The sequence below is a fragment of the Budorcas taxicolor genome, chromosome 3, assembly GCF_023091745.1.
Source record: "Budorcas taxicolor isolate Tak-1 chromosome 3, Takin1.1, whole genome shotgun sequence".
Lineage (NCBI taxonomy): Eukaryota > Metazoa > Chordata > Mammalia > Artiodactyla > Bovidae > Budorcas > Budorcas taxicolor.
In genome coordinates this window covers 102537948-102558886 of record NC_068912.1, presented here as the reverse complement: position 1 = coordinate 102558886, position 20939 = coordinate 102537948, and the positions used below count along the sequence as shown (strand labels likewise).

Sequence of the window (20939 nt, the reverse complement as noted above, 5' to 3'; positions counted from 1 at the left end):
GATCAGATATTTGACTAGTTAAAACTTCCACCTGAGATTCTTTGTGGGGAAGTGCTTTCTATTTAATTGTTGAATTCATAACACAATATAGTTATTGTGTAACTAGTCAATAATAAGTTGGCAATACAGTATAAAGCCATCTCTATTCAATAAATGAATTGGCAGTAGAACCTTCCTCTTGTCATGAGTGGAAATGGGAAACAGCAGTTAGAATTTTAGATATTTGGTATTTTAGACTCTGTCCCATTCCTGCTCCAGGGTGTATTTTTTGGGCCATGTCCCCAAGCACCTTCTCCCATTTCTACCCATCAGACCTTTGTTTCAGCTGCCATGAGCATGCTCACACACTGACCAAATTATATAACAAGCCGTCTACTGGGAATGCAGCCAGGGTTCCACCCAGCCTTAGGGTGCCCCCTTCTGCAGGGAGTCAAAGTGGTAAAGTTTTTTGCCAAGTCCCATGGCAGGTAGTCTTTTATTACTTTCCTGTTAAGAACTCCTCTCTTAAAATAGCTGAGTACAGTTTGAGGATTTCTTCCTGGCAGAACCCTTAGAACTGTCCCTTTGACAGTTGAAGGAGCATGAGAAAGGTTCTTGATGATGGTCGTTGTCTTCTACATTTATTAAGGTTATTAGAGCTGCTTTTTTTGTCACCTGGAACAGCAGCAGCCAGCAGAGACAGCAGGTAGACTAAGCAGGTCTCTCAAATGGACCTCCCTTTCACCCTTCTTACCATTCCCTCAGAGTCAGGACTGTCTCCAGCTGGGTCCTCCTGCTGAAGGGGAAGTAGTCCAGGTGAGATGGACAGACGGCCAAGTCTATGGAGCCAAGTTTGTGGCCTCTCACCCCATCCAGATGTACCAGGTAACCAAAGGCTTTGCTGGGGATGGGGGGAGGCTGGTGCTTGGTTAGTTCAGTGTTTCCTCTTGAGCCAGAGGCGGGGCAAGTCTTTGCTCTTGGGAGAGGAGAGCTTAAGGTATCAGTCACAACACTTTTCAGAGCTGGGGCTGCCCTCTGTCCAGTCTGCCGGTTATGGCTTCAGACATGGCAGGCCTTGCTTCAGTGTTTAAATGCTTCCTGTGTCTGCAGGAAATGGCCACTGTGCATGGTGGACCAGGGAGCGACAGGATATCTTAGCATAAGGCCTTTGTTTCCTTGGTAGGTGGAGTTTGAGGATGGCTCACAGCTTGTGGTTAAGAGAGATGACGTGTACACGCTGGATGAAGAGCTTCCCAAGAGAGTCAAGTCTAGACTGGTGAGTGTGTTTTCTGTGTGCCCTTGGTTCCCCTCTGGGAGGGAGGGAACAAAGCAAGGACATGACCCTTTGTTTTTTCTTCGGGAGGTGTGGGCATTGGCCACAAAGTGCTCATTTATTTGGCTTGCCTATTCTTCTATAGTCAGTAGCCTCAGACATGCGCTTCAATGAGATTTTCACGGAGAAAGAGGTTAAGCAGGAGAAGAAACGGCAACGAGTCATCAACTCAAGGTACCGGGAAGATTACATCGAGCCTGCACTATACCGGGCCATCATGGAGTAGGTGCTTCCAGCAGCTGAGAGAGTCCCAGTCAAGAAGGCGAAAGCACTCTGGGGTTCCACAGCACAGCAGACACTTGGAACTCTGAAGTCTCTAAAGTGAATTGTAAAATGAAAAGGAATGAACTAACCAACCCCATCATCTTCTCACTCTGCCCTCATCGCATTCTGCTGTAGTGCATGGACGAGCCCTTCTTGGACATGTGGCAGCGGACGATGAGCTCCCAGCTGATGGGCTAAGCACTGGAATGCTATGGCTGCACTGGCCCCAGTCTGCAATGGGTCGACTGTGCCGGCTGGGCTGGTTACCCTGTTCCTGCCTCGGACTTAGCTTCCTAACGATCACCCGCACCAGCTAGGCAGAGGTGCTGGTGCTTGCCCCCCTAACCCCTTTTGTATTTATGTGTGTGGGGGGGGTGTGTGTGTGTGTCGGTATGTATGTTTGGTCTGGACCAGCTTCTGCCAGCCCCTGGCCTTTACTTTTTTCCTTGCCTATCCAGGGCAACAAAAATGTGAAATTCTGCCCTCAGCTGAGCTGAGTAAGGGCCCTTGGGGGTTGGCTGGAGATGGCTGTGGCATCTGTCTGTCCCTAGAACTGCCTCAAGGGAGTGGTGGCAAAGCTGCAGTGATGAGATGGAGATGCTGAGGAGTTAAGCCAGCTGTTTGCCCTCTCTTGAAGAAGAAGATAGGATAACATGGGTGTGTTTGCCCATTATCACTCCAGGCACAGAGCACCTGTGGACAGTATTAGAGGGTGTGGGTGGGGAATAATCTGAAGGGAGATCTAATGATGGAAGCAGGCAGAGCCTGGCGAGTGATTCTGTCAACAGAAAATTGCAATCATGCAGGGGCTGGGAGGGTTAAGATGAATTGGGGCCACTGGAGGCCAGGGGCAGGTTTAGATATGCCCCTTGGTCTAGGAGTGGGAGGGAGCTGATTTTGGGGGTGGGGGTGGGACTGGAGGGCAACACTGAAGGGGTTAAACAGGTTTTTGCTCCTCATGAATTTGTTTGCCTGGGCCCAGGATCGGAGGGCTTCACACTTATACCCTGTGTATACAAGAATCAGGTTTATAATACTCCCCGTTTTTTTGTTACGTATGAACGCTATAAACCAAACTATTTTGAAAACTGGTGCATCACCTTGTCCTTAGCAATAAAATGTGTTGAGCAGAGGATTGGCTGTGTCTGCCCCAAGGAGCCTGATGGCTCAGGGTCAGGCCGGGAGTGTACCTAGAGTCCACAGGCTCTGGAGCAGGGCCATGCATTTTAAGAAGGCTCTTGAAGGCCCTCCTAAAGAGATGGACTCTTTGTCAAGTTCTGGTCCTTTGGCTCTGTGATGGGGACCTGGGGAGAAGAGGCCCTTTGGCCGAGAGCACGTCCTTTTGCTTCTCTTGCCTTAGAGATGGGATGGAAAAGCTAATAGAGGGAGAACCAGACCACTTCCACAACCTGTAGAAAGAACTGAGTTTGATCTCTTCTCATCTCAACCCCACTTGCTAACTTCATTGAGCAGATGTGAGTTTATACTAGTGTCTGTTCCATAAAAATTGTAGAATCAGCTTGAAAGAAGGCAGGACATTTTAGGTACTTGAAGAGCAAGAGATTGCCCTCTGTTCGCCTTCCCTTGGGTCCTGAAACCTTTCTGATCTGCCTGCAGTTGGCGAGACACTTCCTGGAGGATGACCCAGTTCCTTTGACCAGCGGTGGGTTCCTAAGGTCCTAAGGTCCAGGTGGACAAGGATAGAGCAGCAGCAGAGCAGGGAGGGACTGGTGAATTGGGCACAGCAGAGCTGTTCCAGCTGGTCTAGTTCTTGGCTCTGGCCAGATGTGGGAGAGTCTTGGGTCAGCTCAGCAACTCAGTGCTGCTTTGTGTCCTGGCCTTGGGAGGTGGCTGCCATCTCTGGTGTCTGTGGGGAAAGGAGGAGCAGCAGGTTTCAAAGATTCTTTTCTGTTCTGCCAGTCTCCTAGGGCCAAGAAAAGGGAGGTTCTCTTTTGTCCAGCACCCAAGGATTCCCAGGGGAGAGTGGACAGAGCCAGGCCTTAATGGATTGGCAAGCCCTGGGAACACACATCTTTGGAGGGAAGGAAACTTTCCCCAGACTTGGCAGGGTCTAGGACCTACCTCTCTCTCGCTGACCTACCATCCCCAGGGTGCTGCAGGACAGGCAGGGAAGTCCCTGGTGTAACCCCAGCAGTTCTTTCTCAACAGCTGATTATTTTTCTAGAAATTTTTGTTTTGGTCGAATGTAATAATCCCTTGGGAAACTTAAAGTTTAAAGAGGTGATGAAACTCAAGTCCCACAGAACAGACCCTTGTGCCTGCAGTCAGGCCCAGGCCTCAACCAACTCACCGGGCTCCCCTAAGAAGACTTTTTGTCAGGACAAACTGCCCACCTTTGGTGAGGTAAAGTCTTAGGGTTGGCAACCAAAGATCGCAACCGGACAGTTCTTCCTATCCCGTAAATTCCCGGGAGGGGTAATTGTGCTTTAAATTGTGCCCTAGTAGTGTGGGAGAAAGCTGGGCTCTCCGGAGCTGCGAAGGGTAGATGAAATGGGGCGAATAGGTCCTGGAATAGAAACTCTAAAGGCTAACGTGTGAGTCAAAAGTAGTAAGAAGGGCAGCCAGCGACCCCTGTACCCCTTCACGCCACAGGATTGGGCAGGGTTGCCCAGCCTGTGGAGGTCCACAGCCTCGGGTCTCAGCCTGGGTCTGGGGCAGATGCCTGCGTTCCTCGGCGTGGAGTGACCGTGGACCCCTGTCCCCCTCAAGACCGGGAACAGGCTCTCGAGGGATTATCTCGGCCGACCGTGAGCCCTGCGGCCGTCAGAAACCCACATCCCGAACGCGCACCCTCCAGGGTGTGAAGCTGCGGGTGGAGGATTCCTCCAGTCGGCGGTCGGGCTCCGGGCAACAGGGAGGGAGCGTCGGCGCGGAGGCAGCAGGGCCGGGCGTCGGGCCAGCGGGCCTGACCGGCAGGACCGCCTCCCCGCCCAGCCAGCAGCCCGGGTCCGCGCGGGGCGGGGCGGAGGGGAGGGGGCGCGCGGGATGGGCGGGTTGCAGAACTCGGGGCTCCCGTGATAGCGGGCCCCTCTGGGGTGCGCCCGCCCACTGCTCGCAGCGCAGCCCCGCATTGGTCAGCCCGGTGCCCCGCCCGGCTCCCGCGCGCCGATTGGCCATGAATGCCCGACCCCCGGCGAGGGCGCTGAGGCGGAGAGCCGGATTGGTGGTCCCGCCGTCCCAGGGTCGCGGCCGCGCGCTCCGCCCGCGGCTGCGTCCCCACTATGGCGGCGCCCAGGCGGCCCACCGCGTCGTGGGCGCCCGCCGGGGTCCCCCGCGGCAGCCGCCCCCGCCTAAGCCGTCGCCCCCACCTTTCCGCCCGCGTCGTCCCTGGCGCCGCCTCCCCCCTGCCTCCCTTCCCGCTGCGGTAAGGACCGGTCCTGCGCGCGTCGGGGCGGGTAGTCTCCGGAGTAACGGTCGCCGCCACCCTTCCCCTCCCCTCCCCCGCTACCCGCGGTTCCAGGTCGCCGGGGCGCAGAGCCCGAGTGCGCTGGTGCTGGGGAAGGAAGGGTCGCGCGCGGCCCAGCGGTCTCCAGATAATGAAGTCCGGCTCAAACTGGGGGCTCGGGGAGGGAGTTCGGTCCCACGGAGACCTCGCCTCGGTAGGGGCTGCCAGGCCTCGTGGAAGAGGACGGCTGGACTCGGGCCGAGCGGTCTAGGTCACCTGCGCGCGAGACCCCGCAGCGCTGCGCACCTTGGCGCAGAGGAGGGACATGGTCAGGCGGGCCTTCGCTGGGGGAAGAGCAAGGAAAAGTGGAAAGCCTGAGTGGGATCAGCAGCGTACGGGTAGCGGTTGTCATTGCTTATTGCTCTGCCAGCTGCCAAATGTTCCGGGAACCCGGGTCAACTTGACTGACAAAGTACGCCTCTTGGTTCGTTTCACCTGGCACTTCTCCCCATTGTTTACTCTCTGATTTTGTTTGCAGGAGGTAACATATTAGTGATAAGAGCAGGTTTGATTAGGATAGTGTCCCACGAATATTTTTTAATTCCTTTTTGGAAGCGTGCTCGTTTTATAATTCCTTAAGGACTTCGCTTATGTTTGTGTTGCCGGCACAGAGGAGGAAGGAAACTGAACTGAATCATTGTAATTAATTGAGAGAGAAACCAATGAAGGCACCTGCTATTTTGTAACAAACAAGCAACTTACAAACTTCTCTGTCGATACACTTTGAATGGTCTATACTATAGCTAGTTGAACAGGAAGGTAGGTAAAAAAGCACTTACTGAGTTCCTGAAAGTAAGTAAACCTCATGGAAGATTAGGGTTATTTCCAAGTCAGAATCACCCTGGAGTGCTGATCATTGAAGTGTTAGGTATATCTTCAAGTCAAAAAGATTCAAAGGAAGCTGGCACAAAAATTTATGATCGAAATGGTGTATTCAAACAATCTATTAAGGCAATAGCAGTTCCTAAGAATAAAGATTCTTAACTCAAGGATACTTTGAAACATTATGTGATGAAATCTCCGTTTCACATGTCTAATCATGATTTAATAAAAGTAAATTATTAATGAAAAAGATGTGCATATTCTTAGAGACTAAGTTACTTTGGATTATCAATAAAGTATCTGTTGTGTACATGTGTGTAAGGCAATGTAACTGTGGGGACCTCACAACCTGTATCGTATGAGACTTGCTCTGATGAGATGGTTTGTGGATAAAGGGCACACAGGAAAATGATCATTAATAATATGGTCTCTAGAATTCCAGGACAGTAGGTACTATGAAAATTCTGGAAAAGAAGAAATCCATATGTTTGAGGAAGGTTTTACATGAGAACTGAGGCTTGAGTTGAGCCGTGAACTCAACTAGGTATACGTGCGTGATGATGAGAAAGGAGACTTGAGGAAATGAGAAAGTGAGGATGGGGAAGGCAGCAGAGGAGAACCCAAAACATTCGGGGGTGGTTCCAGGAGGGTCTTACTGGAAAAAGTGGGAGATAAGGTTGATGGTACCAAATCAGGGAGTACTTTTGTCCTGGGTGAAGCTCGGGATAAACAAAAAGTAGTTCTTCAGATGAAACTGGAGCTTGCTATTAGAAAAGCAGATGGCAGCGCTTTGTTTGCCCTTGTTGCTTTTCTGAGTAACCTCAGCTGTTTAGAACTGGTCCTCTCGGCTACCTAGAATCTGCACCTGAGGACTGATTCTTGCCTTCCTTTCATCTCCCCAGTGTGTTAAGTTGGTTGCCAGTTTTTATTGCTACAACTTCCACACTGTTTCTAGTATTTGCTTCTTTTGGTTCCTACCATCATTATACTGATTTGGGGCCATTGATACCTTTCCCTCTTATTACTGCAGAAACCCTCTAACTTCCCCCCTGCCTCCTTTCATCTATCCTATGTACTATCATCATTTCTAGGTAATTCATTTCCCCAGCTTAGACTTTTACTTTTTATTTTCCCCCATCTTTATCAAGATTTAATTGACACATATAACCCTGTAACTTTAAAACACACAGCATTTTGATTTGATACAGATATGTATTGTAAAATTACTACAATAAAATTAGTTAATATTATATAATTACCTTTTTGTGGTAAGATCATTGAATTATACCTTCTTATACGTTTTCTTTCTTATCTATTTTCTTTCTTTTTTAGAGTATAATTGCCTTACAATGTTGTGTTAGTTTTTGCTATAAACCAAAGTGAATCAGCTATATGTATACATATATCCCCTCCTCCTTGAACCTTCCTTCTACCCACCCCTAGCCTAGGCTTTTAATGGCTTCCTATCTTCTGTTGAATTAAGCACAGCACAGCCTGGTCTGGGCAGTATGGGTAAACTGATTTCTTGCTATTCCCTTTGATTTTACAATATTTTCCAAGTCTGGAACTGTTTGCTCTTTGTTGTCTGTGCTCACTGTCTTTGCTCTTGTTGCTTTTTCTGTCCTAAATGACTCCTTGGAATCTCTAATTGTTGGTTCTTACTCATTTGTCAGGGCCATTTGATGGGAACTCTCTTTGTGAAACTCTTCTGTACTTTTCTCCCCATCGGCATGGAACTCAGTTCAGTCTTTCAGTCATATCCGACTCTTTGCGACCCCATGGACTGCAGCACACCAGGCCTCCCTGTCCATCACCAACTCCCGGAGTTTACTCAGACTCATGTCCATTGACTCAGTGATGCCATCCAACCATCTCATCCTCTGTCGTCCCCTTTTCCTCCCACCTTTAATCTTTCCCAGCATCAAGGTCTTTTCAGATGAGTCAGTTCTTCACATCAGGTGGCCAAAGTATTGGAGTTTCAGCTTCAACATCAGTCCTTCCTATGAATATTCAGGGCTGATTTCCTTTAGGATGGACTGGTTGGATCTCTTTGCTGTCCAAGGGACTCTCAAGAGTCTTCTCCAACACCGTAATTCAAAAGCATCAATTCTTTGGTGCTCAGCTTTCTTTATAATTCAACTCTCACATCCATACATGACTACTAGAAAAACCATAGCCTTGACTAGATGGACCTTTGTTGGCAAAGTAATGTCTCTGCTTTTTAATATGCTATCTAGGTTGGTCATAACTTCTTTTCCAAGAAGTAAGCATCTTTTGATTTCATGGCTGGCAAACCACTTCAGTATTTTTGCCTTGAGAACCCCATGAACAGTATGAACAGTATGAAAAGGCATGGGACTAGTTCCTCCTTTAAACAGTTATAACACTAGAATCTGCCTTTTTGCCCCAGTTGCCAACATAAAACTGAAACTTTTTTAAGACATGAATTGTCTTCATCTTCTAGCATAGTATTTTGTGCACAGTAGGTACTTGGTAAATATATTTTAAGTTGAACATAGCTTTGAACCAAGATAGATGCAAAGAAAATTCTTTGGGCAAGCAAAATGTTTTATTATAAAATCTGTAACGAAAGCTACTTATGTGAGAGAATTCCTTACTGAGAAAGTTGATGTACTGGTCTGGATTGCTTGGATTAGGCTTCATTAACAAAAACCCTTAAGACTTCAGTGGCTTAACAGAACGAAAGTTGACTTCTCATTCGTGCCATATGTCCAGCAGGACTACACAGGTGATTCTGCCCCTCTCAGTTACTCAGGGATCCTTGCTGATGGAAACTCTTCTTAATATGGTTTTCCATGACCATTTTGATCAAGTGGAAGATGGTGATCAAAGGACACTGGATTTTAAAATATCTGACCTGAAGTGGCACATGTCACTTTCATTTCCATATCACTGGCTAAAGCAAATCACATGGCCATGCCTAATTTTAAGAAATGGCAGGGAATTGCAGTCTTAAGCGTGTGCCTGGAAAGCAAAGAGCCTGAAGTGAGTGCTGGACAGCACTAATGACCGCTACATCTTCTATGAGCACCGCGGCCCAGCCTGTGAAAGATTAGAGGTAGCGAAATCAGATGCACTACTAGAGAGAAACAAACTGAGAGTAGCAAGAAATAATAGCTCTAACGATGCACAGAATGAGAGTGGACAGGGAAGTCAGAGCTCCGCTACAAGCAGTGTGACGCTTGTAATGTAACAGGCTGAGGCTGTTGATATGAGGGTAAGTGAAAGTCGTTCAGTTATGTCTGACTCTTTGCGACCCTATGGACTGTAGCCTGCTAGGCTCCTCTGTCCATGGAATTCTGCAGGCCAGAATACTGTGAGTGGGTAGCCATTCCCTTCTCCAGGGGATCTTTCCAACCCAGGGATCAAACCCAGGTCTCCCGCGTTGCAGGTGGATTCTTTACCATCCGAGACAGTAGTCTGATTTTCCAGTTATTCCTTAGGGTATTACTATTTTATGGCATCCTCAGAGATGAATTCAGGAATGGTCCTGAGACATCCATAAAGAATTAAGTTTTATTCAAGATACACAATTTAAGAAGCCAGAAGGTGTATAATAAGGTACATTTTTACTTGAATGGTTAAAAAGATCCTAGTTCAACCTTATGGTTTAATTGGGTTTAACTAAGGCTATCAAACTTTGGTATTTGGGGAGGAGATTTCACTTTTGGGCTTCCCTGGTGGCTTAGATGGTAAAGAATCTGCCAAAGAAGGGAATGGCAACCAACTCCAGTGTTCTTGCCTGGAGAATTCCAAAAGTGAAAACAGGGTCGAAATGTTGCTTCTGCCATTGATTGTCTAACGTTGGGCCAGTGTCTTGATTCTGGAGTTCGAGTTTCCTCTTCAGTGAAATGCATAGGGTGGTTATGAGTTCATTTTCTATAAAGTGCTTTGCCCAGTACCTCATTCAGATTAGGCACTCATGGTCATGATATTCATTGGCAGCAGCCGCAAGATTTGAAGAAACTTTGAGAAATCAGGTAAGGAAATTCCAGGGTTCCCCCAGATTTTCCTACCCTTTTCTACTTCCTTGGCATCCTGCCACAGTCTTCCTTTCTCACCTTTCTTATCTTCACACGCATCCTATTTTATTTTTTACTTAGTTTTGCATGTGTCTGTCTGTTCTGCTGTACTAGGTCCTCTAGTCATCCCACAAGTACTTATTGAACGTGAGCTCTCTACTAGCTTCGGTGATCAGTCACGGCATTGCAGATACACAAGGCATATCCCAGGCCTGAAAGAGCCTGTAGTCTGGGAGGACCAGAAGCCAGTGAACTAGCAGTTAGAATACATTGTAATGTGCTGTGTTTGGGGGTCCTGTGGGATCTCCTGAAAGGGAACCTGATGTCACACAGGGAGTATAATTAATGGTTTTCCCGGAGAAGCTCACACCTACCTAAGTCTCAGATAACTAATTATTAGCTGAGTAGAGGCAGGTTTAAAAGACTTTTCAGTTAGGAAACAATGTGTGTAATGACCTAGAAATACCAGAGAATGTGGCTGCATTCTGAAGACGCTTGAATGGCAGGAGAACAGTCTGTCTGGGGAGTGTGTGGAGGCTGCAGAAGTCAGGCTGTGAAGGCTTGTGAGGTCAGGAGTTGATCCTGACTGAGGAGGAGCCACTGAAGTACTTGAAGGTGGGAGATGACTTTATCAGCTTTGCCTTTTAGGAAGGTCAGTGTGTGTGGAGACACCAGAGGAGTGAATGTCCTGTTTCCCTGCCATGGAAAATGGTGAGATTTGCAATCAGAGTACCATGTCTGCTACACAGAATCATAATACACCTCCTGATGAGGAGAGCTTAGAATAAGGTGCGGCTGGAGGGAAGGTTCCCAGTTAGGCTGTTGCAGTAGTAGGAGGGGTGTGTACGTGTCCTGCCTGGGGTAGAGTCAGCTGACCAGGGTTTCCATCACGGCTTCACCAGTGTCGACGATGTGACCTTGGACAGTCTTCAGAACCTCTTGTGTCATCTTGGCTTTTCAAACTGGTAAAATGGGATTAAAAAATCCCTACCTTGCAAGGTGGTTCTGAGTATTTGAGCAAATAGATGTAAAAAGTCTGCTCCTGTACTGTTAGACACTTAAGGGACTTCTTATAATAAAAATAATAGTTTTAAGATTCTTAATGCTTAGTATATTCCCTGGTTCATGGTAAGTGATTGTTAGCCTAAATTCCCACCACCTGGACATAACCACTGCCAGCATTATTTTATTTTATTTTTAATACTTCTTAAATGATTGAAATGCTGAATTTTGTGGGTTGGGCATGAGGGAATTATCCTAAGATCAGAAAGAGAAGAGTTGGTCGATATGAATACCATACCAATTTAAACATTCTTTAAGTGCCAACAGACTGTATGTGTTTATTCAGCTGTTCCCAGCCCTCACCCAGAAGTGACAGACGCATCTGCGTACTCTCTTGTCACTGATGTTATAATGTGCTCAGCTGCCTGGGGTGTTAAGGTACATGTGCTTCTCCTTCAGCCTGCCGTCATCATTGTGACTCTGTCCGCCTGAAATTTTGCTCCTTCTCAGTCTTCTTCTGAATATATTTGTAAAGATGATAATACAGGTTTAATTCTAATTTGTTCTCCTTTCGGCTTCTCCCTGGTTATCCGGGCTGACAGGAGTTCCTCCGCTATGAACTTCTACACAGTTTATGTTATTCTAATTAAATATTATCTATCACCTTGTCTTACAGAATTCGTCTATGTCAGTGAATTTCTCTTTTGTGGTTTTCTTTACAAAGTGATAGAAAGAAGGCATGTTTATATGTTTCTGACATGACTTAAAAATCCATGGGAACCTTGTGTTTGAAATACGTTAATATACAGGATTTCAGCATTCTATTCCTAAATTTTAAGTATATAGCAGCGATTTTTCAGAGTCTTTGATATCAAGACCACTTTATAAGTTTGAAAATTATTGAAACCCTAAAGAACTTTTTATTTCGTGGGTTTGTCTTTTGATACTTAATGTATTAAAAATTACTGAGATTTTAAGTCACTAGCACACATCCCATTAGCTGTGAGGACAATGATATGGTTGCATGTCATCATATTTATAGCCTCTGGAAAACTGTGCTGGACCCTTGTGAAAGAATGAGAGTGAACAAGGCAAATAATGTCTGAGAATTACTGCAAAAATAGTTTTAAACTCATGGATCCACTGAAAAGGCCTTAGAAACTCTCTAGGGTCCTTAGACCACAATTTGAGAACTGCTGTCATGGAAACATGAGAGTTTTTATAATGGACGTTTCTGCATCTTTTTGGCAACACAATAACGTAAGGATGGAAACATTACCAGATGTCTGTTTTCAAAATGCACTCAACAGTTTCTTAAGGAACAAAACAAACCACTCCCCACCCCTCAAAAAAAGAAAAACCAAACTAGTTTCCAGATTTTGTTAAGACATGTTCTTCACCTTGAAAGGACAGATGTGTGTATTTGGGGAAAATCTTCTGGGTGCCGTACAATTAACAGACATTTGCCATCCCAGAAAAGTTGAAAAGATTTGGAACACCAATATTTGTAAAAGAAAAATAAACAACTGCCCTTTAAGTCCTGGAAATCTTATGCATACTTGCTTGGCCAGATGGTAAGCAGAGAACTTCTTTGAGGTACAAAAGTTTCATGGTTACTAACCATCTCATTGCCAAGTTTAGTTATGGTCCTATTTGTTTAAAATAGAATACAGTTTTTATGAAATTAACCTCATTGATGCCATTTTGTATTGCATAAACTGCACCATGCCACGAAGCAGGTGGAAGTGATGGTACCACTGCCTCCCATTATGTGGAACTTTCACACTTCTTGAGGATTCTTCCTGAACCTCATGTGCCCCAAAATGTCTGACAGAGGGATTGAGGAGGCCAGTGTCCACTGAAGTTAAATATCAGATAAGTTTACTGACAGGAGTTCTGGTATTTTCTTTGGTGGCCGTGAATTATTTTGAGTGCCATTGAGATGCTCCTTCTCTAGACAGCAGATGGTCTGGGCTGTTACACATGCCTCTCACCCTTGCTTGGCCTTCCTCAGGCTGTCCTACTCAAACGATCTTTCTAAAATGCAGATATGATCTTGTCATTTCTCTTAATGCCGTCACTGGCTCTCCATTGCCAGTGGGATTCATTTCTGCCCCTTTAGCACAGCATCTAAGGCCTGTCTCAGCTTCGTCACTGCAGCCTTTCTGAAACCGCTTGGACAGTTACTAATTCACACCACCTCATAATGTCTGTGCCAGTTTAACTGCGTGCATCACACTGTTCTCAAGGGCAGGCGCCACTATGTTCCTTCTGCTGTGCTCAGATGTGTAATAATGGCTTCTGCTTGGGCTGCTAAGATGGCATAGCTTCCAGCATGGTTCCAGCATAGTTATTCCGTAGTATTATATTTCTTTTCTTACCCTTTTTAAAAAAAGATATGAGCTGATGAACAATATGGAACTACATAGACCTAAGACACCTGAAGTCTCAGAGACATAATAGCAATGAAAGGGGACATTTATCTCATATTTTCTCATGATGTACTTTACACCCACAGGAACAGAACAATATACTGATATCCATTATTTACCAAATAATACCATTATACCAAATCTTAATATACCATATTGCTTCAGTTTGTTTTTCTTTTTTTAAACAAAACTTGGCAGTTCCAATAAAAACCCTTTATATATTTTCCCCTGGTATCCTCTCTCCTTAACCAGAGAAAGCACTATCTTAAATTTAAAGGTTTAAAGTCCACATGCACGTTTCTGTGCCTCTGAGTTTTCGCTGCATCCTATGTGCCCGTCTACCGTGTGCAGCAGGGTCAGCAGACAGGCCTGCAGGTTTCACTGCAGCACAGCCTCACCCATGTTTCAGTACTGCCCTTGACTGCTCTCACGCTGCACCCTTCTGTTTCCAGTTTTCTGGACATAATGCCATCTTCTAACCCCCTCCAACACCAGGGCCCACCCTTTTATCTCAACTGGCTCAAAGCACGGTCATCTTTTCAAATATTCCAGTTGACTTTCCTCAAGACTTATTCAAGTCAACTTTTCCAAATAAAAAATTATGTCTAGAAACTTGTCCTCTGAACACCATTAAAAGAAATAAGCAAAAACTCAATTAAAGCAAACAGCTCCTATTCAGAAAAGACTTTTTTTGTAACAAAAAATAAAACATTCAAAACTGAAAGTTCTGTTTCCTTGGATATTTACCCCTTTTCCTTGGATATTTACCCATTTTCTCAGCTACTTCTCAAGGGAACAGCTGACCAGGGACAGATCATTTTTCAGCTTCACTTTCCTCTCTCCTGTTTTAGAGCCTTGGTGACAGTGATGTGTTCGTTGGTCAGTCGTGTCCAACTCTTTGCAACCCCGCGGACTGTAGCCCACCAGGCTCCTCTGTCTGTGGAATTTTCCACCAAGAATGTTGGAGTGGGTAGCCATTCCCTTCTCCAGGGGATATTCCCGACCCAGGGATCAAACCTGGGTTTCCTGCACTGCAGGTGGATCCTTTTCCATCAGAGCCACCAAGCAAGCTCTGACCCCTTGATGGTGACGTCTAATTTCTATTCAGAAAGTCACTTACTGCACATGTGATATGAATCTGGGTCCAATCAAGAGAGAGAATCCATGTACTTTGAGTAGGTAAAGTTTACTGTAAGAATTATTAACTTTAACAGTGAATTAGAGTAACATGAGATTAGCTAGCAAAAGTAAAGAAATAAACACATGGAAAGATGCTCAACACCATCAGTCATTAGGGAAATTCAAACCAAAACCACACTGAGATGCCACTTGACACCCACGAGGATGGCTGTCATCAAAAAGACAGATGATAAGGAGTGTTGGCACAGGTGTGGAGAAATCGGAGCTCTCATACACTGGTAGGAATGTAAAATGGTACAGTGGCTTTGAAAAACAGTCTGTCATTTCCTTAAACAGTTAAGCATAGAGTTGTCATATAACTTGGGTACATTTTGCTCCTACGTGTAATGTACACAAGAGGAATGAGAACCTATGTCCGTATAAGAATTTCTGCATAAATACACATTGCATCATTGTTCAGCCAAAAGGTGGAAACAACCCAAATGTTTGTCATCTGACAAATGGTTAAGTAAATGTTGGTACGTCCATATGATAGAATGTTACTTGGCAGTAAAAAGAAGCAAGGTACTGACATGCAAAAACTTTGAAAACATTACGCTAAATGAAAGAAGCCTATCACCGAGGAACACATATTGTTTGATTCCATTTATATGAAATATCTATAAACATTTGCCAGTTCTATAGAATAGAAAATAGTTTAGTGGTTGCCTGGGGCTAGAGGTTTGTAGGGAATGATAGCTAACGGGTAAAGGGTATCAATTGGGGGTAATAGAAACGTTCTAAAATTGATTGTGGTCATGTTTGCACAACTCTGAAAATACTAAAAAGCATTAGAAGGTATACTTTGAATGGTTGAATTGTATAGTATGTGAATGATGTCTAAATAACTGTCATACAAAGTAAAGAGAACGCTAAAGAATATAATAAACAGGTCTAAGGAGCAGCCACCACCACCGGGCTGAGCTAGCATGCCCAACAAAGAGCTCTCCAACCGCACACTCACTGCAGGCTGAGATTCAGACTTTGGTGTAGTGGACACCCCCATGAATCACTGGATTACAGATGAGTGTCTATGATGCTGCAGGGTGGAGTTTCCCAGAAATCTGCCTCTCAGGGACTGGGGAATGCTGTTTACAGAGAGGTGTCTCACCAGAGGCACTCTGTTACATGTCTTACACTGCCCAAGAGAAGTGCTGAGAGAAGCTGTTGGCCGCTGTTGCTCCCGGTCGACTGCTGTCCACTGGAAAAAGCCTGTATGTTTCAGGAGCTTCCCAAGAGGAACACACTGGAACCCAGAAGCCACGGCTTTCCTGTGCCCGACACAACGCTTGACATCATGTCAGCTGGCAAGAGGAAAATACTTTAAGGGCCCAGATCCATTCTCACAGAGCAAGCAGAAAGATACAATTTGGAGCTAAGAGGCAGTAAGCCTGTAATTCACACAGTGGCTAATCGGAACCTCAGCATTCTCTTCGCATTTTAATTCCCTTTGGAGAGCTTCAGGTTTTCCTTGCCACCTTGGCTGTTGTGGCTTGGAGAAGCTAGGACTGTATCTTTGTGTCAGCCCAGCTCTCTCTAGTTATCCATGTTTGTGTATCTTTTTTTGTTGTTGTTCTATATGCTGGGTTCTCTTTTCAGACACCAGTTGTATCTATACTGGATCTCCTGTGGCAGCTGTTGTGTTTTTGGGTTTGGGTTCGTTTTGGTAATATTTTTTAAAATTTTATTTTTCATTTTCTTTTGCTCATTTTTTATCCACCAGGGCCTTCACGACTCTTACTGTGTTTTTAGCAGTTCTTAATTGTTCTCTTTCATTGAGGCTTTTGTGGTGGTGGTATTTTTCTTTCTTCACTTTTGGCACTTGAGTGCTAATTTTATTTAAAAAATGATGTTTTACTGTTTTTTCCGTAAGGCTTTCCCTTTAATCTTGGCTCTTAGGTCTTGTTTTACAGAACCTTCTGGGAGTGGGCAGCGCTTGGAGAACTTTTGTTAATTATCTGTAATTTGTAACCGTCCTGTGACATAGTTTTATTCTGTTGTGTGGTCTTCATTTACTACACTTCCCCTTGACCCTCCCCCTTCCTTTCTTCCACTCTCATTTAGATTCTGTACTGGTTCTATTTCATTTTTGTTCTGTTTCCCCCATATAGCCTCTTCAAGTGAAGAGTTACATGATTAAAGGCAGATCATTTGAATTTGAATCCTCACTCTGCCACTTACTGGCTCTGTGATCTTAGAGAATTTTCTCTCTCTGTGCCTGTTTGTTCTCTGTATAATAAGAATGATAATCTAGTAGGATTGTTAAGATTCAGTGAGTTAAATCATATAAAACTTTTAAAACTTTGGCTAGTCCACAGTAGGTACTGTATGAATATTAGCAATATTAGTTTATCCCTTGCATTGACTTGCAATTAGAAAATGCACAATTCTGCAATATTCTTCTGTAATGTATTGCACACTAATTAACTACTTAAATCTGCTTAGCCATGCATAGTCTGAAAAGGAGGTATGCATTCAGCAAAACCGTTTAAAAAACTGATGACTTTTAGTAACTTGTTCAGGAAGCTAGGTAGTAAATGTGCTTAACCACTCAGTCGTGTCTGACTCTGTGACCCCATGGATTGCAGCCCACTGGGCTCCTCTGTTCACGGGGATTCTTCAGGTATTCTCCAAGAATACTGGAGTGGGTTGCCATCCCCTTCTCCAGAGGATCTTCCCAACCCAGGGATTGAACCCAAGGTCTCCTGTAGTACAGGTGGACTCTTTACCGTCTGAGTCACCAGGGAAGCCCAGATAATAAATAGTATGTAATAACTTCTTATTAGCTTGCCTCAAAATTATTCACAGGAAATATGTTCAGGAAATACTTTGTAGTTTTTGCTCCATGTAATTTTGTAATAACTGCATTCATATTCATTATGCCTGATACTTGAAGGTCAGCAAAATTCTAACATTTCCAAGTAAAAATTGTTCCAGGTATAGATTAGAAAATAAACACATTGTAGGATGTTTTTACAAATGACAAGAGTTTGGTGTCTTTTGTTTCATTGAGTTCAAATTTTTATATAATTTTTATGGTTAATTAAAATAAACTAGATTTCTATACCTTTTGTACCTTTTCTTGAGCAGACTATAAGTGATTGAACATTTGGTCAGTGAGCATATAGGTTTTGAATATCTACCAGGAATGCAATGGTAAATAAAATAGACATGTTCACTTTCTGGATTAGCCAGAATATATACTTTAAGCACATTACTCATGATAAGTAAATACTCATGATTATAAGCTCACTATGTAATGGATAGGGATATATATGTGCTGTAGGAATTTCTAACAGGGAGACCCAACCTAAAGTGTGGTAAGGCTTCCCTGTGGATTAACCTCTAATCTGAGACTTAAAGACTGAGTGGGAGTTGGTTAGATGAAGTGGCAGGGTCCAGGAGGCTTCAGCTTGCCATTAGGAGGCAGCACGGCAAGTTCAGAACACTGGGAGATGTTCACTGTGGCAGGTTCCTAGAGGAGAGGCGGTAAGAGATGACAGGAGAGGTGGGAGGAGAGGTGGGCAGGGGCCAGAGTCAGTCTTACAGGCCCTGTTAAGGGCAGTGGGAAAGTTAAGAAGTTTAAACCTGGGAATGAAAGAATATTCACATTGGCTGCTATGTGGAAAATGAATTGAAGAGGATCAAGAATGGATATGGGAGTACCCAAAGGAAATGAAAACAGGATATTGATGCATTATATGTACACACCTGTTTATCACAGCATTATTCTCAATAGCCATAATGTTCAAATAACCCAAATGCCCATCTATAGATAAATGGATTAAAAAAAGATGTGATTAAAAAAAAAAAGATGTGATACATACACTCAATGGAATATTATTTGGCCACGAGAAGGGAGGCTGTCCTGCTGTTTGTGACAACATGGATGGACCTTGAGCACGTTTCGCTAAATGGGATAAGTCAGAAGGACAAGTACTACACGGTATCACTTAAATGTGGAATCTGAAAAGTAAACTTGAAAAATTAGAGCATAAATGGAGGTTACCGGAGGATGAAGGATTGGGGGATAAGACTGATGATGGTTTAGGGTACAGGCTTAGCAAGTAGTAAACCCATAGAGAGCTAATGTACAGTGTAATGAATACAGATAATATTTTGCTATAATGTTGTATGGTATGTCTTGTTTAAATGGCAATCATATTACAATATATAAATGTATCAAAGTAACATGCTATATACCTTAAATTTATAAAGTGTAATATATTACATTTATCACGTATGAAATAATGGAGATGGGAGGTTTATTAGGAGACTGTGGTAATCGTCCAAGCAAAAGATTATAGTGACTTGAAATATAGTGGTGGCAGTGAAGATAGAGGGATGGATGGATTCAAGAAGTATTTAAGAGGTAAAATTCATGGGGCTTGATGATTGATTATATGTGGAGGGTAAGAGTGAGAAGGAGGATAGTGTCAAGGTTGATTTCCAGGGTTTTGACAGAAGCCCTGTGAAGGTGTTACCTTTTATTGAAATAGTGAACACACTGGAGAAAGGGGGTTTACTGGGGAAGTCTGAGACATCTGTGAAACATCTAGGTGATGATACAGAAGTTAAATAGAGGAAATTCCCTGGTGGCTTAGTGGTTAGGATTCTGGGCTTTCACTGCCGGGGCCATGGTTCAGTCCCTGGTTGGGGAACTAAGATCCCACAAGCTGGACAGTGTGGCTGAAAACCCCGCAAAACAAAAGTTCAATAAATGGAAATGGAACTGTCTTCTGTCTGGGTGGAATATATCAAGTTTGGGATAGTCAGCATAAGGATGGTAAATGAAGGGGAAGGAGATTGTCTTGGGTGTTATCTGTGTGTTAGTTGCTCAGTCGTATCCGACTCTTGTGACCCCATGGACTGTAGCCTGGCAGGCTCCTCTGTCCTTGGGATTTTCCAGGCAGGAATACTGGAGTGGGCTGCCATTTCCTTCTCTGTGGAATGAGAATATTAGAAAAACTCAGACATACAGCCCGTCAAGCTTCTCTCTACATTTAAAATTGCTCATGCTCTCTCTCTTCCTCCCTCTCCCCACCCCCATCTCTACACACACACACACACACACACACACACACACACACACACACACACACACATTGTGTCTTTAGAATATATTTTTGTAATGTGAGCAAATTATATTGTATCTGGAGTTGGAATATAATTAAAATTTATTCATGTATTTGGTCTTTAGACAAACATTTCTTGAATGGGCTGTGTACTAGGTGCTGTGTTAACTGTAGGTGATTCATAGACCCAAGTTATAGATCTGCTTTCAAATTAAATGCTAATTCCTTAGACAAGATATTTCACAAGTGCTAGGACAGAGGTAAGCATGGGGTGTTAGCAGAGCACAGATTGCCATAGTGTCGGGCAGTGTTTAAAGGAAACTTTTTGAAGGAAATGAGACTTGAACAGTCTTAAAAGAAGAGTTGGTGTTGCTAAAGTAAAGAAGGCGAGAAAGAGCTCCTACACCACCCTGTGCTCTCTCCCAGTCTCAGATGCTTTAGAAAGGCCAAGTGATGGGAGAGCTGTGGTGTCCAGTGGCTTTGGCAGTTAAGCGGTCAGTGGTAAACTTATTGAGCAACAGGCAGGAGCAGAAGCTAGATCAGATTGTGGTGGGTGAAAGAGCAAATAGGGAGTGAGAAGTCAAACTCCTCCAGGGCAGGGTCCAAATTTGATTGTCTAGTATCCTCCGTGGCTTGTAATAATCCCTGGCACTTGGTGCTTGTTGCATTGAGCTTTGAACAGAAGAGAGACATTTTCTTCTTGGAGCTAGGCTGAACGCCTGAGGAGGGGATGAGCCCAACTGCTGCAGGCCCTCTGCCTGCTGAAGAGAGCTGGCTGTGAGCATTTGCAGCTCTTAACCTGCAGCTTTCTGTGGCTGTGCAGGGAGGCCAGGTGTGCTCCCACAGCCAGAAAAAAACAGGTTCTCTACATGAGTCTGTTAGTTTTCTTTTTATTCCAATTTTTTTCTTTTTTAATAGTTGAGGATATGATATTTGTATCTTTTTTTCCTTCAATACGATTTCAGAAGCATTTCTCCGTCATTAAAATTTTTTTCATAAACAGCATTTTAATTGGTTGCACAATCTTTTATTTGATATTTACTTGAACATTTATATGCACATTGGTTTAATTTTTTTTCTTTTTTGACTTTTAATTTTGAAATCATCTAAGACTTACAAATAAGTTGCCAGCATATAACAAGGAACCCCCATATATCCTTCAACTAGTTTATGGTGGTGCCTGTCAGATTTCTGCATTTTAAAATTACTTTTTTCCTCTCTGTAATTAATAAGTTTCTTTTGGGAAGATACTTTAAAATGTTCCATTTCTCAAAGTATTACTTATTAATTTTAGCATCCTTTGATGTTTCTTAGCTGAATTGTTCCTAAAATGATGGCTAAATA

General features: G+C 44.1%; 2 protein-coding genes across 4 annotated transcripts in view; both read left to right on the top strand.

The window, feature by feature from the left end:
* KDM4A (lysine demethylase 4A) overlaps positions 1-2403 on the top strand; it is a 40428-nt gene extending 38025 nt beyond the window's left edge. For all 3 annotated transcript variants that reach the window (XM_052638129.1, XM_052638130.1, XM_052638128.1), the window contains exons 20-22: positions 745-864; positions 1163-1255; positions 1398-2403. In XM_052638129.1, the coding sequence (XP_052494089.1) occupies positions 745-864; positions 1163-1255; positions 1398-1538 (354 nt within the window). In that variant the 3' untranslated portion in view covers positions 1539-2403. The remainder of the gene's footprint in view (positions 1-744; positions 865-1162; positions 1256-1397) is intronic.
* A 2447-nt stretch (positions 2404-4850) lies between these two features.
* Positions 4851-20939, top strand: part of ST3GAL3 (ST3 beta-galactoside alpha-2,3-sialyltransferase 3) — a 222320-nt gene continuing 206231 nt past the window's right edge. Inside the window, exon 1 of the mRNA XM_052636613.1 lies at positions 4851-4961. The gene's annotated coding sequence lies outside the window, so the exon portion shown is untranslated. The remainder of the gene's footprint in view (positions 4962-20939) is intronic.